Raw genomic sequence first — 19,951 nt, 5'->3', positions numbered from 1 at the left:
ATATAAACTCAAAACTGAATTGTGACTATTTTCCTGTGACTTCTTGCCCTGTGACTTTTTGTTCTACATTCTAAATTTTTAATTGGATTTGAATTTTGATTTTTGATGTTTTTACACCACTTCTAAGCATCACTTTTTGGCTATTAAGTGGCGGCACGTTTTTACTGGTGGAGGAAGCCGAAGTGCTCTGAGAAGCACCAACCTTCGATAGGAAAACTGACAATCCTAGTCGTTAAGATTGCACCAGCTTGAGCCGGGTTTGAACTCACAACCTCAGTGTTGACTGGCTAGTGATTACAGTAGTAACTTAGTAGCTTTGGCCACTCGGCTCATCGATTTGGAAGATGGATGTATTTAAAATGGTCAAATATTGATTGAAATACAAAATTTATTCATACAACTCTTGGCAAATTTTAAACAGAAATATACATGATAGGAATAAGAATGTCTTTTTTAAACAATCACCTTAATTTAAGAATTTACAATATATACATAATTTTAATACTGATAAATAAATTAAAGATATATAAATATTCTTAGTGATTAAACTTCATACAATAGCATAACATCTGTTTATATAATATTTTCGATAACACAGTTATGTACAATAGAGACAGCGTTGACATGTAATGGCTTAATAAGTCATGTAACAGTCGTGATTATATAAATGATTGTACAGCATTAGTCCTATCACAGATAGTAAGATGTAATGGTGAATTTAATTAGTAATCCTCATCTCTCTCCTGTTTTGATACTTTTGGCTTTGTATTCTTCTTGCCTAAAATTTTCATCAGTTCTTTTCCCATATAGTAAGGTTTCTGTTCAGTTCCATCATTTCTTTCCAAATCTTCCACTAAAAAAAGTTCATAATTAATAACAAGTTAAATTTTTTTGGGGTGACGAAATTCCATTACTGCATTTATTCATTTTCTTTGGTACAAATTTTTGTGGATTAAGGAAAAAATGTATTTTTGGTGGATATCAAATTTCATGGTTTTGGCAAAGTCTAAATACATTCATGATTCCCCTGTTCCAATGAAAATTGGTATTTAACGAATTTAAATCAATCCACAGTATCTTCGATTTAATGCTGCAAATATCTATAGTTATTAAGATGTTATTTATACGTTGGATTCATTTCATTTTGTTTCTATTACCAGAAAAGCATTTTGTTTTTTAAAAACATATTATACACTATTGTTTATTTTATCGCATTTAAATATTTTATGATAAAATCTGTTTCATTATTCTAATTGTGTGACTCTCCCTTTCCTATAAACACCTTCTTATTTTTTATGGTTAAAGTTAAGAAAGGTCTACTAAGAATCAATTCCTGCCAAGTTTTTAACGGCTAATATCTGGACCTCCTTCATTTTTTTGGTCTATTTGATTTCCTTTATTTCTATACTATTAATTTATAACAGTCTAATAGATAGCTTGTTAGTTTGAAACAGAGTGGCAAACATCCTTAATTAGATTAGTTACAAGATTTATTCTTACAGTTAATTGGGATTTTCTTAAGAAACCAATTATTCTAGTGTGAATGAAAAAAGTTATATCAGCAAGAATAATTCTATTCAAGAAAATAGAGCTAACGATTATATCAGCAAAAAAAAATTTTTTTATACAAAGATGTATATTTGGACAAACAAAATATTTTTTTAAACCGAAGGATAATAGAGATTAATTTCTTGTTAGAAAAACAAGTTAATTCCAGACTATTTATTACAGACAGATCCATAAAAAAAAAACACCTATATAACATGTCTTTGTTACAAATTTTATAGGGAATAACTGTCTTTGTTAACAATTTAATAGGGAATCACGAAGTATGGTCGAAATAAATCAAATCATCCTGAGAAAATATGGAACACCTGCTATCGAACAATATATGCAGTAAACCACCAATTACTGTTAGGTTAACAAATATGATCAAAATACTGAAGTACTAAACATCAGATGACTGCAAGTTCTTGTGGATGGTCACAAGCACTGGTCTCAGAAAAAATCAAAGTACTGAAGTACTGAACATCAGATGACTGCAAGTTCTTGGGGATGGTCACAAGCACTTGTCTCAGAAAATATCAAAGTACTGAAGTACTTAACATTAGATGATTGTAAGTTCTTGTGGATGGTCACAAGCACTTGTCTCAGGAAGTAAATTACATCACTATACCTGAGAGTGAGGTTAATGTACAGATATTTATTTTTTACTGAGACAACTTCGTGTGTGGATGAGGAATAAATGACAGGAAATTCAACCTCACAGTAATAACTATTATATTGTAGTGGTACAAATCAGTATACTCTGGTCTGTTGTTATATATTATATTAATATTTTTATATAACAGTCACATGTAACTAAGAAAGGTTTGGCTTCTTGCTTGCTTTATTCACTTGTGTCAATGTTTGCTCAAGCATTGTAACCAAGATTGACATCTGAAAACAATATAAAAACTTGTATTAATTATACTAAAATTTGATTGGACATTATTAAATACTAGTAATCAAATTGACCAGGGGCGGATCCAGCCAAGGGGGGTTCTTAACCCAGGATAAAGGGGGGTTCCAACCACATGTCCCCATTCAAATACATTGATCGGCCAAAAAAAAGGGGGGTTCCAACTCCCGGAACCCCCCCTGGATCCGCCAATGTTGACCTATATACAGGTTTAACTCCGCTTATTTGTTTGTTTGCAGATGTCAATATTAATTACAATGCTTGAGAAAACATTAACACAAACAAAGCAAGCAAGACAACCAAAACTTTAATTTACTAGCTTTAGGATAACAGGTTTAAACCTAATTAAAAACTGATTTTCATTTGAAGGATCAGTATAATGAAACAGGAAGAAATGGCATTCCTGCAATTGCAAAGGACAATTTCTTCCTGTGTAAAGACAGTTTTTCTATTAACCGAATTGACCCCCAGATTTAAGGAAACTTAGGTATTTCAAAAATTTGCAAAAATATGCAAATAACTTGACCACTGTGAATATTTATAGGCATTCCACATAATATGGATCCAACAAATTCAATATATACTATAACTTACAAAAACATAAGAAAAGTGTGTCCACTGCCATGTCATATACGCTGAAGAAACAACTGGCTATAACATATGATCCCACTGTTATTAGCTAAAATGAGAGAAAAATAACTATAATAAACCAATTAATCTGTAAGACTTTTTATCTAAATATTGATAACAATGTTCATTTGTCTAATTAATGCATATTGTTTTGGTTTTTTCATCTATTATGGAATGTACAGTAAAAAAATTGTTTTATATATATATATATATATAGAGAGTGAACCCATTTTTTTATTTTCATATTTTATTAGATAGTTTTGTCATTAAATTTTTTTTCTATTCATATAACAATGCACTTTCCATGTATAAATGTTCACAGCATGTAGCTTTCAAACAAGTTTGGTAACCCATAAGCCTGGTATGGGCGTTTTTCAATAATCATGATTTTCTTGTCCCAGCCACTTTAAAAAAAATGTGTTTAATCTTTACAAGTAATTTTTTGTGCAGTCAGTACATTGAATTAGATTTAACATTTTTAAGCAAAGAAACATACTTATTTTAGAGGGATTAATATGATATTGATTCCTGAATGATTCAAAATGACCAAAATGGCATGTCCCTGGACCGCCTGTTCAACTTTCATACTCTAAAATATTGTGAAACTAGAGGCTCTCAAGAGCCTGTGTCGCTCACCTTGGTCTATGTGCATATTATCAATGGACACAAATAAATTTATGACAAAATGGTGTTTTTGTGATGGTGATGTGTTTGTAGATCTTTCTTTACTGAACATTCTTGTTGCTACAATTATCTCTATCTATAATGAACTTGGACCAGTAATTACAGTGGAAAATATTTCCTAAAAATTTACAAAAATTAACAAAAATTTATGAAAATTGTTAACAATTGACTACAAACGGCAATAACTCCTTAAGGGGTCAATTGACAATTTTGGTCATGTTGACTTATCTGTAGATCTTATATTGCTGAACATTATTGCTGTTTACAGTTTATCTCTATCTATAATAATATTCAAGATAATAACCAAAATCTGCAAAATTTCCTTAAAATTACTAATTCGGGGGCAGCAACCCAACAACAGGTTGTCTGATTTGTCTGAAAATTTCAAGGCAGATTGATCTTGACCTGATAAACAATTTTACCCAGTCAGATTTACTCTAAATGCTTTGGTTTTTGAGTTATAAGCCAAAAACTGCATTTTACCCCTATGTTCTATTTTTAGCCATGGCGGCCACCATATTGGTTGGTTGGCGGGGTCACGCCACACATTTTTAAAACTAGATACCCCAATGATGATTGTGGCCAAGTTTGGTTTAATTTGGCCCAGTAGTTTCAGAGGAGAAAATTTTTGTAAAAGTTAACGACGACGGATGACGCCGGACGACGACGCCGACGCCGTACGCAAAGTGATGGGAAAAGCTCACTTGGCCCTTTTATTGTACAACTCAAAATATTTAAAAAAAAAATTTTTTTTTTGCTTTTAGAATCATTTTTTTCAAATGAGCCATTTAAAGGAAGATAACTCTTTTAGTAAAAACTTTATACTGGACAGATAGGGATTTTTTTTCTTTTTACTTGTAGCAAGAAAACAAGTTCGATGACACCATTTTTTCTTTTTATTTTCTTTAAACATATTACAAAACCTATCTTTTCACAATTTATTTCAAAATTCTATCAAATAGATTTTTTTTTATGCACACAAATGTGATTTTCCATGAACAATTTAACCAAATTTAGGCAATTTTCAACGACTCATAGCTTGAAAAATAGCACGGTGACCCCTACTTTTTTATTATATTTTTGAAAAGAGCATATTAAAGTCTTCATTCTGGCTATAAGTATAAGAAAATTCTGTCTTAAAAATTATTTACTTATGATCTACCTTAAATAAACAGCTTTTGACAAAGGATTTTTAATTTTAGAAGATGTGTCCCTGACAAAATGTCCACTACGAAAAGAAGTCATTAAATTTTTCGGTCCTACTAAAAAGCACCGGGGAGCGCCCATAAAAAGAAATAGCGCCTGGGGAAAGGAAATTAGCGCCCGGAGAAGAAAATTATAAATTATAATAATATTTTATAACAATAATTTTTTCCTTAATAAAAAATAATCATTGCTTGTTTTGTCCTTAATATAAATGGGGATATGTAAGATGCTACATCTAAAGTGTTGTCAAGTTACACTTTTACATTTTGATTTCAAAATTGTATATAAGTAAGTAAATAAATATAAATAAGAGTATATAGAAGAATCATGAACCATACTGTCCTCGATCAAAACGTATATTTTGTTATTTAAAAATACTAAGTGGCTGCATGAGGTGTAATATTTTCGCAACTGCATGGTGAACACTTTTTTATGCAGATACTGATACAGATTTATTATATCTTTTTATAAAACTAAAACTGTTTCAATGGCTATGCTTATCAGGGTTTTAATGCTATAGTTTTAAACCAAACTCCTGCTCTTTATCCCCTTGTTTTAACTTTTTTTTACAGTATGTATTGTACTGCTTTATTTGCTGATTTATTATGTGTAACTCTTTTAATTTTGATTAAACAAGTTAAACTGCGAGCTACTGCTCACTGATGATACCCCCACCGCAAGTGGATAATATTAATAGTGTAAAAATATGCAAGTGTTCGGTAAACAGGAAGTTATTGAGTGATGACTCTGAAAACACATCACATGGTATAGTTGACTTATATAAACCTTGAAACCAAATTTCAGAAATCCTTGTATTGTTGTTTCTGAGAAAATTGTGACGAAAATTTTTAACTTGGCTATCTTGGGTAAAATCATATAAGTGTTCGGTAAACAGGAAGTTGTCAAGTGATGAATCTGAAAACGCATCACACGGTATAGCTGACTTATATAAACCCTGAAACCAAATTTCAGAAATCCTTGTATTGTAGTTCCTGAGAAAAATGTGACGAAAATTTTCAACTTGGCTATCATGTGTAAAATCATACAAGTGTTCGGTAAACAGGAAGTTGTCGAGTGATGAATCTGAAAACGCATCACACAGTATAGCTGACTTATATCAAGCCTGAAACCAAATTTCAGAAATCCTGGTAGTGTAGTTCCTGAGAAAAATGTGACGAAAAATATTCATGGGAAGGACGGACTGACTGACAGACTGATGGACTGATGGACTGACGGAAGGACAGACAGAGGTAAAACAGTATACCCCCTTTTTTTCAAAGCGGGGGTATAATTAATATTTATCTGTGAAATTTAAGTTATTTTCTTACATTTTTCATTTTGATATCGTTTTTGAAAAACTGTCTTTTGATGTCTTACATTTTATAAATCTTCCGCATAAACTGTGATCCAGTATTATCTGTCTTTCGAAATAGTATTCATATATTATTGTTAAAATTGAAACATTCATACTTGTCTTTGTGCTTTGTTACAAATGTCTATTATCTGAATTTGAAAATTACTTGTCTAAAATATAAAAAAATCAAAGAGCAGAATGCTCTGAGGGATACGATTGCTATTGTTTTCATTGACACATGTATAGCAGTTCTGCCAACTTTTCATAAAGCTAATGCGTGAGATTTGGCCAAAATTGAAAAGATCAAAGAGAAAAAAAAGAACAAGGGATAATGCTGCAAAAAAGCATGAACATGCATGAGTCTCACGCATTTTTTGCAGCCCTGGTATAGCTGGATAGTATTTTTAAAACTAATTCAACTGCACATGTAAAATGTAATTTTCGTAATCTGAATAGTTACTCAACTTTAAAAATAGCCAATCCTGCATACAAGTGTATGAGCAATGTACTTATTAGGTCTTTCTAATTTTCTTGAAAAGACCTTTTGTTTTTCTTCTGATTATTAGGTCTTTCCAATTTTCCGTGGAAAGACCTATTGCTTTTCTTCTGATTATTATTAGGTCTTTCCACTTTTCCGTGGAAAGACCTATTGGATTTCTTCTGATTATTATTAATTTTTTTTTCCCTTCTTCCCCCTAATTTTTTCCCTTCGCTTTTTTGTTTGTTTCGCAAGATGTCGCTTAGATTTTTGGAATATGATATCAAACAGTTTATACGCTTTTGAAACCAACTCTGCTTAACCGAATACTTTCCCATATAAGAGTTATCTCCCCGAACACTGTTTTCTTGCTATCTCTAAGGCTTCGCAACCGTATAAGAAACTGACAAACTTATTTTTCCAAATTGCTCGTTATCTCCTCAGGATGTTCTGTTTTATTTTGACCGAAGCTGTAAATAGATTCCATATTAGAGTTTTCCCCCTTTTATGTTTGATATAAGAATATGTATTTCTTACTGGTAAACCATAAGTGATAGAGACATAGGGTCTTTGATTTGAGATCCTTGGTCCAAAAAAATGAAAATAAAGTCAAGGTCAAAGGTCATATTTCAAATTTTGATTTTGGCTCATTTTCACTTATTTTCAAAAGCTGTATAACATATCGACAAATTATTTTCACTAAATTGTTAGTTGCCACATGTTGTAACACGTAAATTTTAGTCAAAAGAGTATGTAGACATTTGATGCAAGTTTTTCCCCCTTTTATATCTAATATTAGTTGTAAGGTAATACAACTCATTAACAATATATAGTAGAGACCTAGAATCTTTTGATTTGAGGTCCTTGGTTGTTGACCTCGAAATTGAGCTCAACGTCATAGGTAAATGTAACGTTCTAGATTTTGACCTTTGCTTTTACCTCATATGTATACATGATCAAGACATGGGACTTACATGGGAATTAGTTTGCAAGCAACGTGATCTAGAAAAAGCCAAGCGGAAGTGACCTTTTGTAAACCTGAAGTAGCTATATTTTGTACTAAATTAATGAAAAAGTATGTAGAACCATATATTTTTGAAATCAGTGTCAAGTAAACTATAAAAAAATTACCAGAAGTAACATATTTTAAACCGGAAGTAAAAAATGATCTTCCTTATTTATATCTTTTTGTATAGAAACCATATATTTTTGGAATCAGCTTTCAATAAGCTGTCATTTGACGCTAAAATTGACATTTAAAACTAAATTTTAATATTTTCATATCAGATCTTTACTGGTGGAAAGACCATCAATGGTTCTCTGAACAATTGGTTTTTAATTTAGATGCTTTTTTGTCTTACAACATATCGAATGGATTTTTGGCCAAGGATGTTGTACACTACTGGGGGTTTCAAAACTCACCCTGTGTGACTGAACACTTATTCTTATAGGAGTTATTCCCGCGTCCCCTTTTTCTTGTTATCGCTATATCTCTAAAACCGTAAAAGATTTTAACAAACTGTTTTCACCAAATAGTTCGTCTACTCTTAAGAATGATTTGGTTAATTTTGACTGGAGTGATCAGAAGAAATCTTATGGGAGTTATTTCCCTTTGAAAATTTAAGATAGGCGATTTGTTGGATCAATTCATACTTTATAAGTCAAAAAGGTCTTCATTCTTTTGATATGAAGTCCTTGGTCCATTTGAAGGAAATTGAGGTCAAGGTCAAAGGTCAAGGTCATGTTATAAATTTAAAATTTTGCTTGATATCGTTTTTCAAAAGAAACTGTTACAGTAAATGAAATAATGTGTTTGCCAAATAACTGTTTACAATAAGGCGCAACTTCAACCTATTTAAGTCGAAGAGTTTTGGTTAACCCTTATAGTTTTCTCCACTTATGTATTTGAAATCAGTATTTCTCCACAACCATCCAAGTGATTAACCTGGGGTCTTTTGACTTTTGATTTGAGATCACTGAGTTATGATCTCAAAATTGAGGTCAAGGTCAAAGGTCATTTGACGTTCTAGATTTTGACCTTTGCTAAAATTTCTCTCTGGTTCATTATAAAACAATTAAGTCTACTGCATAAACCTATCAATCTTCATTTTTTTTTTTATATCAGTTTGATTTACCACATTACATCAACACGGAGTGACATTTTCTAACATCGTTTTTTAAATTTCATTCTTATTACTGAGGTGGAAAGACCTTCAATTGTTCTCTGAAGAATTGGTTTTTAATTGTGTTTTATTTTTGTACTATCAATTCCAAGTTTACTTTCCACAGCAGTCACTGAGAGTAAGAGAAGGTATTTCACTTCGTATCTTATCACCGTTTATTCTACGATGAACCCCATTTCTAACTCTTTAAATATTTAATTTCCTTTAGGTCAGTGGGCATGACTCCTTTCCGTACACACTCCTCTGTTTAAATTGTCCCAGGGAGACAACTTGAAACAATAATATGGAAGACTCCATTTTGGCTGAAGGGGTGTATGTAGTTACACCTTTACGATGTGGACTACATGTATTTTAATTTAAATGATGCATATGATTTAAAATTATGCAACAACAATAACCCTCAATAGCAGACAGACATAGAAAGGATCCCATGAGTTTCAAATTAATCAATGGAGTGGGGAATCCAGAGCAACCATTCAATCTGATACCCCTTGCAGTCAAGAAAACTATATAGTCCATCAGCTAGTTCTCAAAAGCGCGCTAGTTAAGGAGTTTGTGTTACACCTCAGGGTACCGTGATTTTTTTGGATAGAATTCAACTTTATTTTCTTATTGATAAAATACAAGGTATTAGACTAAAAAAAAAGTGTCCAAAAGAGGATTAAAAACGTCCCTTCCAATGGTCCCCTCATTTAGCAATCACAACTAAGTAATTTTTAATTAAAATTTTTAAGATAAAGCGATTAAAAAAAAAATAAAGTATAGGTTTAAAAAACTAAAACAGATACAAAACTATCATATCAAATGTAACTCGGAAGATTTTTTGTTTTAAAAAAAATAATGTTTTTTACATTACAAACAATCCGATTTTTTGGGTTCAAATTATGGCATATTTTCTCCTTTCATAAAGAAATTCGTTATACAATTACACGTTTTAGTTTATTAAACTTGAGAACTAATCATTATGCAATGTTTAAATCATTTGCAGTATTTATATATCGTTTAAAATATGAATTATTTAATAAAATATATGTACGTGCAAATACTCGTGAAATACCGGAAATCATCAAATTACCGTCTTTGATTCAGCATACAACATGTACAATGTATTCACTCATAAGCATTATCAATTTGCAACTGAAAGCAAACATTTAATTGTCGGTTTATGATGTTTTTGTGAGACAAATTATTTTATAAAGTGAATGTGTAACGAAATATTTATGAAACAAGAGTGCACACACTGAAATGTCTCGCCTTCTTTACTAATCATTGATATTATGTTGATAGTCCTAAGTATAAAGCGTTATTACAACTGTCACATAAACTTAACATTATACAAGATAGTTAAACAAAGACCAATGAACCATGAAAATGAGGTCAAGGTCAGATGAACCATACCAGGCAGACATGTACAGCTAAGAATGCTTCCATACAACAAATATATATTTGACCTATTACTTATAGTTTAAGAAAAATAGACCAAAACACAAAAACTTAACACTGTCCAATGAACCGTGTAATTGAGGTCATGGTCAAATAAAACCTGCGGGACTGACATATAGATTCTAATATATTTCCATACACCAAATATAGTTGACCTTTGGCATATATTATTAGATAAAAAGATCAAAACTTAAAAACTTTGACCACTGAACCATGAAAATGATGTCAAGGTCAGATGACATCTGCTCGCTAGACATGTACACCTTACAATCATTCCATACAACAAATATAGTAGACCTATTGCATAAAGTATGAGAAAAACAGACCAAAACACAAAAACTTAACTATAACCACTGAACCATGAAAATGAGGTCAAGGTCAGATGACACCTGCCAGTTGGACATGTACACCTTCCAGTCCTTCCATACACCAAATATACTAGCCCTATTGCTTATAGTATCTGAGATATGGACTTGACCACCAAAACTTAACCTTGTTCACTGATCCATGAAATGAGGTCGAGGTCAAGTGAAAACTGTCTGACAGGCATGAGGACCTTGCAAGGTATGCACATACCAAAGATAGTTATCCTATTACTTATAAGAGAGAATTCAACATTACAAAAATATTGAACTTTTTTTTCAAGTGGTCACTGAACCATGAAAATGAGGTCAAGGACATTAAACATGTGACTGACGGAAACTTCATAACATGAGGCATCTATATACAAAGTATGAAGCATCCAGGTCTTTCACCTTCTAAAATATAAAACTTTTTAAGAAGTTAGCTAACACCGCCGCTGCCGGATCACTATCCCTAAGTTGAGCTTTTTGCAACAAAAGTTGCAGGCTCGACAATAAAACCTTCACGACTGACATATAGATCATAAAATATTTCCATACACCAAATATAGTTGACCTATGACATATAGTATTAGATAAAAAGACCAAAACTCAAAAACTTAACTTTGACCACTGAACCATGAAAATGAGGTCAAGGTCAGATGACATCTGCCTGCTAGACATGTACACCTTACAATCATTCCATACAACAAATATAGTAAACCTATTGCATAAAGTATGAGAAAAACAGACCAAAACACAAAAACTTAACTATAATCACTGAACCATAAAAATGAGGTCAAGGTCAGATGACATCTTCCCGCTAGACATGTACACCTTACAATCATTTCATACAACAAATATAGCAGACCTATTGCATATAGTATGAGAAAAACAGACCAAAACACAAAAATTTAACTATAACCACTGAACCATGAAAATGAGGTCAAGGTCAGATGACACCTGCCAGTTGGACATGTACACCTTACAGTCCTTCCATACACTGAATATACTAGCCCAATATACTATTGCTTATAGTATCTGAGATATGGACTTGACTACCAAAACTTAACCTTGTTCACTGATCCATGAAATGAGGTCGAGGTCAAGTGAAAACTGTCTGACAGACATGAGGACCTTGCAAGGTACGCACATATAAAATATAGTTATCCTATTACTTATAATAAGAGAGAATTCAACATTACAAAAAATTTGAACTTTTTTTTCAAGTGGTCACTGAACCATGAAAATGAGGTCAAGGACATTGGACATGTAACTGACGGAAACTTCGTAACATGAGGCATCTATATACAAAGTATGAAGCATCCAGGTCTTCCACCTTCCAAAATATAAAGCTTTTAAGAAGTTAGCTAACACCGCCGCCGCCGCCGGATCACTATCCCTATGTCGAGCTTTCTGCAACAAAAGTTGCAGGCTCGACAAAAATGGTTTTGTTGGTTTCAGTTTAAATAAAGATTCTGATAAACGTTGGTTGCTAAAATTATGCACATGAAAGAGCTTCAATATCCTTAAAATGTCGAGATTTGGTAGGAATGGTTAACCCTGAAACATCCGCCCAGAAAGAACTCAGAAAAACTCGAATGAAGCGAGACGAAACTGATGTTTTGAAATTGTTTCAGACACTGCAAAGCTGGCCAGTTCCATTATAACATCTGAGTAGTTATATGGCTTGTTCACGGGTTATGTTGCTTCTTCGGAATTAATGTGCGACCTTCTAAACGCCTATGAAAAGGGAAAATTTGCTTCAGAAATTTTCATTACGGAACGGCTTATTCAAAAGTCAACCGATATCTTCAAAACACTCAAAAGAAAATCATTGCTTACATTTTTAAAAAAGGAAATAAAAGGCAAGCGGTTATTGGCTGATAAGAACAACAAAACATTGAGAGCAGATAAAAAAAAATGTCGACTGCTTGTCATAGCCAAGACAAGATAGTTGGTTATGTGATAGGTTCTCCAGTTTGAATTAGGTCCTCTTTCAATGTCTCTTGCAAACTTTGATGGTACACATGTAATGAAAAATTAAAATATGTCCTGTGTGGTCTTTTAGAAAAGGCTCATTCCTTAGGAAAGCATGTGGATATTTGATGACATGGCAGTTATTCAATTCTTTACTAGGATACCAAGCACTTTTTTTCGATTTGGCAATTATTATTTTAAAAACCATCCTTTTAGTTTCGAAAAGTGGTCCCGCATTGCTTTTGTCACTGATTATTATCCCACAATATTCATAAAGAAATTAGAACGGCAGGTCCTTGGGAGGGCAAATCATTATGATAAGTTCTAAACCATCACAATCGTGTTCTTGGGAATGGAAGAAATGTTTGTTAGTTGGGGGAAACAAAGTTGCTTTTGTTGAATTCTTTGGTTTTGCAAAGAGTAAACAATCTTATAATTTACACTTGAATGTATTGATTTATTTGTATCACATGGAAGTATGTGCCACAAAATATATGTTGAAAATAAAATAGCTTAGAATTGTTTTAGCTTATGGGCCATTTCAAAAAAAATGAAGCTTTTTACTTTTTGTGGTATATTTTTAAATTAGTTAAGTTTAGAACTATAACACAGGTGTTATAAAATGCAGGATAGTCAGGGCTAGCTTGCTGCAAAGTGTCATGAAGATATCTCAAACCACTGCAGAGAAATGTTTTAAAAACAGGCCATTTTTGTCAGGAGTGTGACGCTTTTAGCGTGACATTTAAAAAATTAGAAATTTTCAAAGTAGAATTGAAAAAGGTGGATAGTTTTTATGCTATACTGAAATATTTCTGGTAGTTGCTACATTATTAGTCTTAAATATTTTTGTAATTTTGTCCAATAAAATTTTAAGATAAGTAATCACTGACCTTTATTGTGAAGGTATGTACAAAAAATAAAGTCTTTCAAAAAATGACACTTTTAAAATTAAAGCTTCCTTATAACCATGTTTTAAAGTCCAATAATGCCAGTATGGGAAATAAGTTTGTATTGGTATATTAGCACTATAATTAAGGGTATGTTGGTGCTCTAAATCACACATTTTATTGTTTTAATGGACACCAAAGAGAGGCACCCAAAAATGTCAGGAGTGTGACAACTGTCTTTAAACATCTACCAAAGAATACATAGGACTTAAATATTTTCTTCTTCTTTATTTTTCAGAAGTGGCTATTCCAAAGAGAAGAAAAAAAATTATTACAACTGTGATATGTTTATATCATAGATGTGGGAGTGCATTATATATGTCAGGAGTGTGACGCTTTTTTTAAAGCGTTTTCTGTCAATTCATAATTTCACAAGGACAAGTTCAACAAGTTTCTTTGTGTTAGAAATGTTAAAACCAAGTTATATTCCTATCATTTACCTCTTAAAAGTGTAATCTATCATGATTGTTTTGACACAATAAGTTTTAATTGGTCATTTTTCTATTTTTTGTGCACAGTAATGCAAATTTATCAAAGGAAATAAGTGTGTACAGCTATAATATTATATAGGAAAGTGAGGAAATGAATTTTGTACAAAATAGAACAATTATTTTGATTTAAAATGGTATATTTAAAGATGTTTCAATGATTAACCATTTAGATGTAATTCGTCACACTCCTGACATGAATTTAACAATTTAAGAAAAATATTAAGATCAGCTTTATTTTTAGGACAGATATTTGAAAGACAGCTAGTAAAATAAAGAAACTTTTGGTAAATCTTCCATTCCTTAAAACATCAACTATACTTGCTGACATAAGCCAGGCAAAATTCTCTAGAAGAAATGATTCAAAGAAAGAGACTTGGAAAGAGAGAACCCGCAAATACTGGCTGAATCTGAAATTAAAAAATGATCAGAGGAAGTTGGAACATCTTAAAATAAAAACTTATAAAACCAAGCTAACAAAAAAAGGCTTAAAGAAAGAAGAACTTTGAATTCCAAATTTGATAAACAATATAAAGAAAAACAAAGGCAGTGGCAGAGAAACAGTAGAAAAAAAGGAAGAAAGATAAAAAAGAAGTTGGGTTGAATATATTAGGACTTAGAATCGAACAAAAACAGCTCAGATTCAAATGAGAACAGATCTGTGACTGTGTCAGATTCCAGATCTACTGTGAGAAAACCTGCACAACACACAAGAAAACAACTGCCACAAAACAAAAATGCTTGGACGAGTACTTTGAAACACATCATTAAAAATGCTACACCCAGAAGAAAGGGCCTTCTTGAAGAGATCATTTATAAGCATTTTTGTTTTGTGGCAATTGTTTTCTTGTGTGTTGTGCAGGTTTTCTCACTGTAGATCTGGAATCTGACACAGTCACAGATCTGTTCTCATTTGAATTTTTGAGCTGTTTTTGTTCGATTCTAAGTCCTTATTCAACCCAACTTCTTTTTTATCAATCTTCCTTTTTTTCTACTGTTTCTCTGCTTTTGTTTTTCTTTATATTGTTTATCAAATTTGGGATTCAAAGTTCTTCTTTCTTTAAGCTTTTTTTTGTTAGCTTGGTTTTATAAGTTTTTATTTTAAGATGTTCCAACTCCTCATTTTTTAATTTCAGTTTCAGCCAGTATTTGCGGGTCCTCTCTTTCGAAGTCTCTTTCTTTGAATCATTTCTTTTAGAAAATTTTGCCCTGCTAATTTCAGCAAATCTAGTAGATGTTTTAAGGAATGGAAGTTTTACCAAGAGTTTCTTCATTTTACTAGCTGTCTTTCAATTATCTGTCCTAAAAATAAAGCGAATTTTCATATTTTTCTTAAATTGTTAAATTCATGTCAGGAGTGTGACGAATTACATCTAAATGGTTAATCCTTGAAACTTCTTTAAATATTCCATTTTAAATCAAAATGATTGTTCTTTTTTGCACAAAATTCATTTCCTCACTTTCCTATATGATATTTTAGTTGTACACACTTATTTCCTTTGATAAATTTGCATTACTGTGCACAAAAAATAGAAAAATTACAAATTAAAACTCATTGTGCCAAAACAATCATGATAAATAACACATTTAAGAGGTACATGATAGGAATATAACTTGGTTTCAACATTTCTAACACAAAGAAACTTGTGGGACTTGTCCTTGTGAAATTATGAATTGACAGAAAATGTCTTAAAAAAAGTGTCACACTCCTGACATATATAATGCACTCCCACATTTATGATATAAACATATCACAGTTGTAATAAATTTTTTTCTTCTCTTTGGAATAGTCACTTCTGAAAAATAAAGAAGAAGAAAATATTTAAGTCCTATGTATTCTTTGGTAGATGTTTAAAGACAGTTGTCACACTCCTGACATTTTTGGGTGCCTTTCTGTGTATTTTTTTTAAATGGCCCTAAAAAGAAAGTCCTGTTCTATGGCAAAAGATGTCAGTAATTGAAATCAATGATATAGCAATGTGTTAAGTGAATTTTTGTGCAAGTTTAAAGCATTTTTCAATCTTTATAAAATATGTCAGGAGTGTGACAAAATACTGAAAATAGAAGGCTTTTTCTACATACAATTACATAATAACGGTACAATGAAATGACATTTTTATTTTTCCAAATGATCACAAAAACTCAGGGCTTTCAAAGTTTACTATTTTAACTGAAATATATTAAGATTCTTTTTATTGGCAAAAACTTCAATCACTAGTTATTATTATTTTTTTTAAATTAAGCTATTCAATTTTATTGTTATTATATGATTTAGCAGAAAAGATGGAAATTTTGGTTTTAAAATTTTTCTTATTCTATTGACTTTCATTTGGAAAAGGTTTGAGCGATGTTTTCTTGACTGTTTTATTACCAAACTTGTTTATAAGTAGTATGGTTTCTGTTCAAATGTTTTGAGATGTATGTTAACTTATTAAAATTTAAGATTATTCAATGTGTCTGTTTCGTTCTGCTTGAAACTTTGGAATTATAAAATTTAAAGTATCGGTAATAGGGTAAGACAAAAAGAAATGAAAAATATTGAGTTTGAAATTGGACCCCCTATGTCACACTTTTGCTTCATTTTTTTTAAAATGGCCCTTATAATCTAACAGGAAGAAGCCGATAAAAAAATGTTTCTTAATGCAAAAACATGCAGCTGACAAAGGTTACGACTCCCTTGTCAAAAAAACCTTCTGACACTGATGTGGAGGTATTGGCTAACTATTTTCACAGTTGCATATCAATTCTAACATTGTAAGTCTGACAGATACATCTTCCAAATGCAGATTACTGTCGCTTTGGTATCTTTCGTCCCTCTTTTATTAAATGTGCAATCAATGTGTGCGAAATTTGGTGAGAATGTTTGTAGAAAACTGCCAGGATTTCACGCCAATACAGGTTGTGATTCAGTAAGTGTTTTGTCTGGTCAAGAAAAAAAGCAGAGCATTCGGCTTTTTGACACGTAATGTGAAGTTTTCAGAAGGTATATTCCATCTTGTTGAAACCTTTGAATAGGTTGGTGAAGAGTTGTCAAAACACTCCAGAGGTTTTCGTGTTCTATATATGGCTAAGAAATTAAAAATATCGATGAATAAAGATCAGAACGTTTTGAAATGCAAAATATGCAATGTTAAAGCACATTAAACAAGCCAACTTTCAGACGAAGATTTGGAAATCTGCTCTTAAACACAACACTGATCTGTTGCCAAACAACTATATGGTTGGATTGTTTAGAGCACTTTGATCAGTATCAATTTGCTAGACCAACCAGTGTTAGATGCTTTGATAATTCTAATGTGCTGTTCATGTAAAGCTGGTTGTGCAAAAAAAGATGTGTCATGTGTTCAACAAGGTTTATCCTGAACAGATAGCTGTATGTTAATACTCGAAAGCTTGTAGATATAAGCATTATCAAAATGATATTGCTAATGATGACGACGAAGATGATGGAAATGATGATAATGATAATTCGGTAGATGCATGTGACTAAACTGATGATGATTCTATGGATTGACCTTCTGTGTGACCATAAAATATGGTGATTCGATTGTTAAATTAAAAAAAAAAAATAGAAATCTAGAAACCCTGACAGGTTTGTGTGTTTTAATATGTGATTTATTTCATGAATATGATGTATAAATTTGTGACAGAATCGTGCATTTCTGGTTGCTTATGTTTGTGTTTCTTACCTTTAATTTTTTTTTCAACAGCCTTTATATACTTTATGGTCTATGTTTCAATGTGAAAACATATACCATTTCATCAAGAAAATTAGTACGTATGGCACTTTTCATTCAAAAACTTGACTTTTGGAAATTACCCTCCCCTTTTATTCTTGGTCCTCTACGATTTAAAAATTAGCCTGCGTTTTAATAAGATATGATGTGTTCCATTTAATAAACAGTATAGTACTGAATACTTGATTATTTTTACATTTTTCTGTAAATATGTGCAAAACAAATTGTTTGATATACCCTTAAATAAGTCCCCTTTTAACCCCTTTTGGACACTTTTTCAAAAGTCTAACACCTCTTAAAATATTCTTCAGATATTACTCTTTAAATTTATACAAAAAAATTGCGGTACCCTGGGGTGTAACACAGAACTGAATTTTTGCCCTACCAGCTGATGGACTAATATGCATGCGCATAATTACATAAACAAACCCTAGACTTGTGATTTGGAACAAGAACGTTTATCAAATGATATTTAAACGAACTAGATGGTTCTCTGTTTCTTTATGAGAGTACAGTATCAAATATCAGTTCCATAACGGTGACATATAAGAAAAACTCCACTTCAGTTCTTATATGACAGAAATAGATTTATCGAAATTCAGAGAACTTTCGCATTTTATCAAAACTGGGGAATTCCCTCCAATGTGTTTCTAAATTTATAATAAACAGCTGCGCCATGAGCGCATGATACGCCTGACGTCTTGTAAGGAAGTTTTAAGCAATAATCATAAATAGTTTCTGAGAAAGTTTTGAGCAATAACCATATATTGTTTTTGAGACACAGTGGGACATGTGAAACTCCCATCCCTTTTTTTTTTTACAAAAAAACTAAATATCACTAAAATAAAATTTTGAATCAAAACCAAAAAGTATACAGATCTTTAGATTAATATAACAAAGAAGTGTGTAAAGTTTTAAGCAATAATCATAAATTATTTTTGAGATACGGCACGACATGTAAAAAAACCCTCCCCTGTTTAACAAAATACTCAATAACTCCAAAATAAAGTTTTGAATCATCAACAAAAAGTATACAGATCTTTAGATTAATATAACAAAGAAGTGTGTAAAGTTTTAAGCAATAATCATAAATTGTTTTTGAGATACGGCACAACATGTAAAAAAAAACCTCCCCCTTTTTTACAAAATACTCAATAACTCAAAAATGAAATTTTGAATCATCACCAAAAAGTATACAGATCTTTAGATTATTATAACAAAGACATGTGTAAAGTTTTAAGAAATAATCATAAATAATTTTTGAGATATGGTGCGACATGTAAAAAAAAACCTCCCCCTTTTTTACAAAATACTCAATAACTCAAAAATAAAATTTTGAATCATCACCAAAAATCTATACAGATATTAAGATTAATATAACTAAGAAGTGTTTAAAGTTTTAAGCCATAATCAAGAATCGTTTTTGAGATACGGTGCGACATGTGAAAAAAACACACCCCTGTTTTAGTTACAAAGTGCCGTAACTCAAAAAGTTTTAATCTTATTTTCACCAAAAAGTATACAGATCATTTGACCATCATAAGAAACAACTATGTTAAGTTTCATGAAATTTGGATAAGTCGTTCTCAAGTTACGGTGCGACATGTTAAAGTACGCCGGACAGATGGACGGACAGACAGACAGACAGACGGACGGACACCGGACATTTGTATACCATAATACGTCCCGTCAAAATTTTGACGGGCGTATAAAAACACTAAATATAAATACTGCTTAATTCTGATTTTCCGTATTGTTAAAAACACTCATATAAGTCAAGGGAAATATCACACATGAAGATAATGAGAAGAACATTACAGGAAAGTCGTTCAAGTTCAATTCTTTTGTTTGTTTTTACCTTTTAAAGCAAGACAATCGTAAGAATCTGGGATGTTCCTTAATGTTTAGAATAAAACGGTTGACATTAGGGCATGGCCCTGAGTCAATGGTATAAGTCTACAGATTGCTTGAAAGCAATTGTATCCCAAAAATCAATGTTCATAACTGATTTCATCGACA

At 31.6% G+C, this 19,951-nt stretch overlaps 1 protein-coding gene across 4 annotated transcripts in view; it reads right to left on the bottom strand.

The window, feature by feature from the left end:
• Positions 1-370: 370 nt before the first annotated feature.
• Positions 371-19,951, bottom strand: part of LOC143063037 (choline transporter-like protein 2) — a 152,273-nt gene continuing 132,692 nt past the window's right edge. For all 4 annotated transcript variants that reach the window (XM_076234949.1, XM_076234950.1, XM_076234951.1 and 1 more), the window contains exons 22-23: positions 3,056-3,140; positions 371-853 (exon numbers count right to left, since the gene is read on the bottom strand). In XM_076234949.1, the coding sequence (XP_076091064.1) occupies positions 723-853; positions 3,056-3,140 (216 nt within the window). In that variant the 3' untranslated portion in view covers positions 371-722. The remainder of the gene's footprint in view (positions 854-3,055; positions 3,141-19,951) is intronic.

The sequence above is a fragment of the Mytilus galloprovincialis genome, chromosome 2 (assembly GCF_965363235.1).
Source record: "Mytilus galloprovincialis chromosome 2, xbMytGall1.hap1.1, whole genome shotgun sequence".
Lineage (NCBI taxonomy): Eukaryota > Metazoa > Mollusca > Bivalvia > Mytilida > Mytilidae > Mytilus > Mytilus galloprovincialis.
Note: the sequence above shows the minus strand (reverse complement) of the source record. Positions and strands in the feature narration are given on the sequence as shown.